The sequence below is a fragment of the Lepus europaeus genome, chromosome 20, assembly GCF_033115175.1.
Source record: "Lepus europaeus isolate LE1 chromosome 20, mLepTim1.pri, whole genome shotgun sequence".
NCBI lineage: Eukaryota > Metazoa > Chordata > Mammalia > Lagomorpha > Leporidae > Lepus > Lepus europaeus.
In genome coordinates, this window is record NC_084846.1 from 30,857,678 (window position 1) to 30,865,571 (window position 7,894).

Below are 7,894 nucleotides of genomic sequence, written 5' to 3' on the forward strand. Positions count from 1 at the left end.
GCAAGCACATTGAGTCGACAGCCAACCCCAGGTCTTTAAGGAAGAAATATCCAGGTATTCCTTTCTTGCCCCCTGAAAAAGAAAACAGGGAAGTTTGGTTCCCAGGAGGAAGGAGGGGGTAGGGAGAGGAGAGGGAGAGGAGAGGAAAAGGATGCCCCAGACCCAGGCTCTCACACAGCTCAGCGGTGGGGGAAGAGACTGGGGTTTCGGGCGCTTGTGGGGAAAAAAAAAAAAAGAAAGAAAGAAAGAAAGAAAGAAAAAGAAAGAAAAAAAAGACTTGGGAGCCGGCTCAGGTTAGCTGCCCCGGGCAGGCGCTGGGAATAACTCCTGGAGAACTGAGGCCCCTAAGCGGCCTTCACACTTCTAGAATGCAGCTACGGATTCTTGCATCCGAGTTAAAGCAAGCCACCAAGTTAAGAAAACAAAAGTTAAAACAACCGAGAGAGAAAAATGCAAAGCGCCTCCGACGCCCGAGTCCCGCTGCCCCCGCCGAGCTCGCCGCGCGGCCGACGTTCCCCGTCTCCGTCGGCGGAATTCCATTCGCGGCCCTGTGCCCGCTGTCTCCCTCTCTCAGTGTGTGTGTCTCTGTCTGCTTTCACACTCTCCTCCCCATTCGAGCGAGGCCCACACCTGGCGCATCACTGCCGAGCCATTAGCCGCCGGTCTCCTTTCATCTTCCCAGTGGCAGACGTTTCTATTTATCCACTTGCGCTCGCCGAGTGGCGTCACCAGCGGTACTGTAATGACGATTGCAGCAAGAGGATGACAGCTTAGAAAGAAGAGGGCAATGGGGCTTCCTCCCAGAGGCGGTGCGGCACAGAGGAGCGCTCGCATCACAAGGTGACCCCGGCTCCCTGTTGCCACCTCCTCGGTCGCCGTCGACACCGCGCCCCGGACGCCCCGCGCCCTCCCGGTCGTCGGGCCCTCTCTTTCTGCCTCTCGCAGCCTGACTCCGTCCGGCCACTGGGGAGCCGGGGAGCCGGGGGGTCAGGAGCTCGCTGGGGCTTCCCCCCCAGCCCCCCCTCCGGAGGACCCCAGGATGGAGAGCCGCAAGGACATGGTTATGTTTCTGGATGGGGGTCAGCTTGGCACTCTGGTTGGCAAGAGAGTCTCCAGTTTGTCGGAAGCCGTGGGCAGCCCGCTGCCCGAGCCGCCGGAGAAGATGGTGCCCCGCGGTTGCCTGAGCCCGCGGGCGGGCTCTGCGGCCGCCCGGGAGCGCGGCGGGGGAGGCCCGGAGGAGGAGCCGGTCGACGGACTAGCAGGCTGCGCGGCGGGGCAAGGCGCCGAGCCGCGGGCAGCCGGGGCGGCCATGCTCGGCCCGGGTCCCCCTGCCCCCTCCGCCGACAGCCTTTCTGGCCAGGGGCAACCCAGTAGCTCGGACACCGAGTCGGATTTCTATGAAGAAATCGAGGTGAGCTGCACCCCAGACTGCGCCGCCGGGAGCGCCGAGTACCAGCACAGCAAAGGTAGCCGCCGCGCCCCTCGGCTCCCCCCCCAACCCGGGGGGCCTTCCCCTGTGCCCGCCCTTTACTTGAGCTCCGGCCAGGAGGAGGACCCCTTTCCCCCTGGGCAGGATGGCTGGGGGACCTGAGCTCCTCTCCCTGGCTCTCTGTGCCCTGGCGGGGGGTCTCCTACTGTGTCCTGGCATTGGTGGGACTGAGGGTGACAACCGTGCCTTGTTGGGGGAGGGAGATGTAAGCCCTGGCTTGAGGGGTTCAAGGAGCACCCCAGCCACCCACTGTTTCGTGGGAATGCTTCAACTACACGCAGAAAACACCTACCCCGGGGGGAAGGCAAGATCAAACGCCAGTCGGGGCAGTTTGGGGCTGGTGGGGTGTAAGGCGCATCTATGCGCGGAAGCCAGGAGTCCATAAAGGACCGTAAAACCGCGGCCGACTGTGGCCGCCCCGGCGCTGCGGCCCTCGGACCAGTTTGCACGTCGGTCAGAGGTCCAAATTACCTTGTCACTTCCCGGGCTCGGCGGCGCCAGGTCGGAAATGGTCCCAGTGGTCTAATTGCCTTTGGTCTCCGGTTGCATTTGAAAAGGCAAGGATCGGGCCCTCCCCTTTCCCCAACCCTTCCTAGTCCCACTTCTCCACCCAAAGGAAAAGGAGCTGCAGGGGGCCGCAGCACCACCCTTCCCCTGGGGGTAGGCCCAGATCACAGAGCCCCTCCCCGACCATGGCTAACAGTGGGGGTAGATGGCCCGGAAGGGAGTCTCCCTCTGTGCCAACAATCACTGCCTGGGGGTGGGGTGGGGGGGTCACTGGGAGGGAGAGCCCACCGGCAGACACTTCTCCAGGAAGCTGTGGGAGTGGGAAGAAGGTCCTGGGAGGGAGAGCAAGCCACCCCTTGGCCTTGGCAGCCAGCACCTGTGAGTACCTACACCCACTCCAAACCGTCTACTCCACTCACCCCACACTCTGTCCTAAGCTTCCCTGGAAACAAGCTCTGTTCATTGGGATGCACCACCCCTGCCATCCACACCATCGAGGGCGGGCACACACAGGAGCAAGCTGGCGCCACACGCGCCCAGCACCCTACAGTGCCCTAAGACTCAGAGTCGCCACGCTCCAACACAAACGTGCCTGTCTGCAGGGCACACCTTTGCCCACCCCTGCCAGTGGTAGGCAGAAAGCTTGAGAGGCTGCACCTTGCCTGTGTTTGGGGAGGGCAGCTGGGAGCCTCCAGACCCAGCTTGTCATCGAGAGGCCTCTCAAACAGCAGGCCTCCCCCAAATCTCTGTGTCCCCTGTCTTCCGGGTGGCTGGGAGCCCGTTCCCTTCCCATCTTGGGCCTATGGCCCCACCTGAGCTGGCCTACGTGTGCCTGTTGTGTGTTGTGTGTGTGTGTGCGCCACGCGTGTTCTCTGGGCTTCTCTGCACAGGACCCGGCTCCGAGGCATTGGCCGGCAGTCCCAACAGTAGCAACGAGGTCCCCAAGAGCAACGGCGGCGGCGGCGGCGGCGGCTCGCAAGGCTCCCTGGCCTGCAGCGCCAGTGACCAGATGCGCCGTTACCGCACTGCCTTCACGCGGGAGCAGATTGCGCGGTTAGAGAAGGAGTTCTATCGGGAGAACTACGTATCGAGGCCCCGGCGCTGTGAGCTGGCGGCCGCGCTCAACCTGCCGGAAACCACCATTAAGGTATTCGCGGCGCGGACGGCGGAGGCGGGTGTGCACCTATTAGCAGGAAGTAAATCCGCACTGCCCACTGCCTGCATTGCACGCCAGGAGTCTGGGCCTGGAATCTGCCTGGTGCGAGCACATTGCCCTGACAGTCCCTGGGCGGACCCTGAGTCTGTCCCCTTCCTGGGAGGAGGTGCCTGGGCTAGTGACAAGTGTCCCCAAAGAGAAGGCTTAGAAGGAGGTTTATTTCTAAGGCGGAAGCTGCCTGCCGGCTCACACCCGCAGCGTTAGCCACCCCCACGCTGGGTTCTGGCTCGCAGGGGGTCCAGGCCACGTGGGCAGAGGGAAGGAGGGACTGGGACTGGAGTCACTTCCTGGACCTCCCACGAAGGGACACTAGGTCCAGGGGGCGGCGGCAGCGGTCTGGTCTGGTATCAGCTTTGGCGCGTCCTCCGGAGTGGGGCAGGACTTCTGGGCCTGGGCCTGGGCCTGGGCCTGGTCCGGCCGGCGAACGCGCGCGATGCTCCCCTCTCCGCAGGTGTGGTTCCAGAACCGGCGCATGAAAGACAAGCGGCAGCGCCTGGCCATGACGTGGCCGCACCCGGCCGACCCCGCCTTCTACACGTACATGATGAGCCACGCGGCGGCCGCGGGCGGCCTGCCCTACCCCTTTCCGTCGCACCTGCCCTTGCCCTACTACTCGCCCGTGGGCCTGGGCGCCGCGTCCGCCGCCTCGGCCGCCGCCTCGCCCTTCAGCGGCCCGCTGCGCCCGCTCGACACGTTCCGCGTGCTCTCGCAGCCCTACCCGCGGCCCGAACTGCTGTGCGCCTTCCGCCACCCGCCGCTCTACCCGGGCCCGGCGCACGGACTGGGCGCCTCGGCCGGCGGCCCCTGCTCCTGCCTTGCCTGCCACGGCGGCCCGGCCAACGGGCTGGCGTCCCGGGCCGCCGCCGCCGCCGCCGCCGCCGCTTCGGACTTCACCTGTGCCTCCACCTCTCGCTCGGACTCTTTCCTCACCTTCGCGCCCTCGGCGCTCAGCAAGGCCTCCTCTGTGGCGCTGGACCAGAGGGAGGAGGTGCCCCTCACCAGATAAGGGACCGCCCGCGGGCTGCCGGCTCCAGGACGCCCGTGGGGGGTCTCCGTCATTCGGGGACTCAGCCAGCGCCCGCGGCCCCTGCTTGCCCCAGGACACGGAGGGCCGCAATGGACTCAGCCTTGAGGGACGGTCAGGGCGCCCTGGAAGGAAGGGCTGTGGCTGGCGCATTTGGGAGCAGGAGTGGCGCAACAACAGCGACGGGATAGGATATCCAGCCCGTTTGCCCAGATCGCCACCTTCCAGTCCTTTCTTACCCGGGCCCCCTGCCTGCCAAGGCCAACCCCAAGCCCTGCGAAGGGAAATTGCTGTAACCAAACGCTGTATGTGCAGAGCAGGTAGAGATAAATCTTTGCCAGCTTTCTCAAGGCACGGCGAGGGGCTTGTGCTTGGCAAAGCACCAGCCATGCAGCCGAGAGAGTGCAAGGGGTACCAGGAGCTCTCGGCCCTTCCTGCAGCCTGAATCACACCGCGTTTTTGGTTCTGGCATCTCCCAGCACCTGATCTCCCTCTTCTCCCCCAGCTCTGCGATACCTCTCACCTTTGTAGCTCCATCCCCACCCCGCCTCACACCGAGCCTTTTACTTGGCCTAAGGAGGGAGGCTGTCCAGTCCCTAGGGCCCCTGCGCAGCTTCTCTGAGGCCAAGCCGCCTCTCCCTGGGCCCCCCCGAACACAACCTGATTAGCAAGTGATATGCGTGAGGAGGGATTGTGGATGTTGAATGTATAATAATGCTCACCACGCGGCTGGCCACAGCCCCAGAGCTGAGCTGCTGTTAACAAGGCGCCCAGGGAAAGAGTTTAGGGAGTGGGCACTGTACCTCTTTCCCTGGTGTCTGCTGGCAGATTCGAGGCGGGTTTTCATTCCTGGCCAGTTCACTTTGAGTTCTTCCCTGAGCACCGGGCAGGCATTGTACATCCTCCCCTCCCTCCCCTCCTCCAAGCTGCCACTGGGACTTGACTTTCGGATACCAGCGGGTGGTGGTGTCTGCCCCTTCTGGGCACCTTGCCTCTGCTCCTCACCAGGGTGTTTGGAAGCCACGTCCAAGCCCGCACGCCACACGGTTCTTGTAGCCGGTTTTTGAGGACAAGGAGAACTTTGACCCCCAATGCAAGCTTTACTCCGATTGAGAGGGAGTCATTCTTCCTAGAGGGAATGAAGTTGCTTTGTTTTGGGGTTTCCCTCTGAAGCCCAAAGAATTTGCTGTTACAATTTGTTAACCATATTGCAATAAAAGCTGGACATGATTCTCACTTTAGCATTAAATTTTTTTTTGGCAGTAGCCAGCACTTTGAGTAATTTTGAATTGCTAGTTTAGCCAGCAAGGGCATGGGTAGGGAAGGAATGAAAAGACGGACTATAGACCAGTGTCCCAAGCCCTGTGGGGGCGTTGGCAGGCTCCAAACAGATTTTACGTGGCAGTGGACAAAGTAGGCTGCAGGCTGCCCTGGGAAGCATGCTTTCTAAATTCTGGGCGTGCTAAGAGCACTTCAAGGTCCATTGTCCCCCACAGACTGCTAACCCCATGGGGCTCACCCCGTGATGCCCTTGCCCAGCTGCTCCAGTCCTTTGGAGAAAGGGGAACTGGGCTGTGGTCGCCATGCACTCTGCCTCCACCCCAACCCAAGTGGGCAGGGCCATGGAACTTGCCACTGCGGAGGGCTGAGTGTGCTGGTCAAGCCGGGTCTGCACCTGCTGGTGGGGACGAGGACGGACGAGGGCTGGGCTCATCCTCAGACTAGAAGTCATTTTGAGGATGGAATTCTGGCCCCTTAGGGCAGGGCGACAGGCCTTGCTTAGTAGTCACACACACACACACACACACATACTCCCCAAACAGCCACCACCTCGGGAGTGGCTAGCACAGCTGGAGTCCCGCTGATACAGGGGAGGGGTGGTATCTTCAGAGAGGCGAGGAGGCTCTGGCTGGCACAGACACCTAGAGGTCCCCCGCAGCAGGTGGGGAAGTCCTGTGCACAGCGGCCCCTGCCCTCCCAGGCAAAGCCTTGTGTCGAGGTTTCCTTTCCAGCACCCCTGCCCTCAAATCTGAGCAGCTCCCTCGGCAGCCGGAAGCTCCAGAGTGCCAAATGCTGGCGAATTCTGTGGTTGCTCCGCGTTGGGCAGAGATTGCTTGCGACAGGTAAATGGGCTGCGGGTTGCCTTAATGCCAGGCGTATTTTCAGTTAATAGGGAGGGAAAATGAGGTGTCTGCAGCGATATTGGAAAGTACAAGATCGATGATCCAGCCTCGTGTCCAATCAGCAGCCTTTAATTGACTGTATTTTCTGGGTAATTGAGCCTCTCTCCCTCCAAATTGAAGTGGAAGATATAACAATACATCTTGCCAGGAGGAATTACTCATTACTTCATAATGAAATTTCCCTTTTGCCAAGGTTTGCGGTTTGGCACTAGGAGCTACTTTTCACTGCCCCTCCCCTCCCCAAAAAGGCTTGCCTGGCCCGCCTTCCCAGGGCAACCCCAGGCTTGAGGTGCTTCACTTTGGGGTGGGGTGGGGGGGACCGTGAAGCAGGCCCTGCCTCACCACAGCCTCACTCTCCGTATCTGTAAAAGGGAAACGTGAGGCTGGCACCAGGGCCTGCCCTTGGATTTGCTTTCAACTTTCTGAGGACGTCCGCTTGACTTTGCCACATCTTCATCCCATTTTGCAGATGGGGAAAGAGAGGGTCTGAGTTTCTCACAGCTATTAGCAGCCAATGCAGCTATGAGCTCCAGGCTCCTGCTTCGTCCTCGCTGCCTCCACACTGCAGCCCGTTGCCTGAGGACATCGCCAGCAAAGTCGGACATCTCACTGCCGAGTTATACTTTGCCATGGCTCCTCAATCCTAGCCCGGCCAATGGGGCCTTGGGAGCATGGTCCAGCGCCAGCCTGGGTTTGCCCAGCCCAGCAAGACTGGTCGTCCTGCAGCCCGAGTGCCGGGCCGTCGCCTGCTTGTTAGCGTGTGATTGATTGCCTTATTAAAGCGTGTTCTTGTAAGTGTGACCAAACTGATTGCATTGCATATGTTTGGGATAATGCTCATTTTAAACAACAGGATAAAGAGGATGAGCTTGGCAGAGCCTGGAAGACAAAATTATTCTGGCCAGCAGCCCCCCTAACTCTGGGATTAAATTGCCCAGTTACACAGCCAATCACTTGGTTCTTCCATCCCTGTCTCCACTTCCCTTCTGGTCTTTAGTTTGATTGTGTCCCCCAGTGTGGTATGCCCTATGGAGGCTCTCTCTAGCAACTGTTTCAGCTCCACATCCTTAGGCTTGAATCCTGCAACCACACAGCTCAGGCACGGAGTCCTCCCCAACGCAGATAGAGGGAGAAAAGATTCAGAATGCACCCCGTCATCTCAGGCCTCCCAGGGGGACAGGGCCCTAGACAGTCACCCCAGTCCCCAGGGTAAATCGCATGTCCCCCAACCCCCAAACCCAGCCCTTTCACGAAAGTTTGATTCTTTTGTCCCCAGGCTTCTCCCGCTCGGTTGCTTCTATTATCCCCCAGCCCAGGAAACACCCGTTGCCATATGTCCACCGGGGAGCACGGGTGTGACCGCAGACACTGGCAAAGATTCCGTACAGACTCTGCCTTCCTTGTGTCCTCTCAGTGCACTGTCGCTGTCACTTAAGAGTGGGAGAGGCGGGAGGAGGATTGCGGGAAGAAGCGGC

The 7,894-nt window shown here is 60.8% G+C and overlaps 1 protein-coding gene across 1 annotated transcript; it reads left to right on the forward strand.

The window, feature by feature from the left end:
- Positions 1–1,039: 1,039 nt before the first annotated feature.
- Positions 1,040–4,218, forward strand: EVX1 (even-skipped homeobox 1). The gene is made up of 3 exons (XM_062179453.1): positions 1,040–1,466; positions 2,887–3,143; positions 3,664–4,218. The coding sequence occupies exons 1-3, from the start codon at positions 1,040–1,042 to the stop codon at positions 4,216–4,218; spliced, it is 1,239 nt and encodes a 412-aa protein (XP_062035437.1).
- The last annotated feature ends 3,676 nt before the right edge of the window (positions 4,219–7,894 follow it).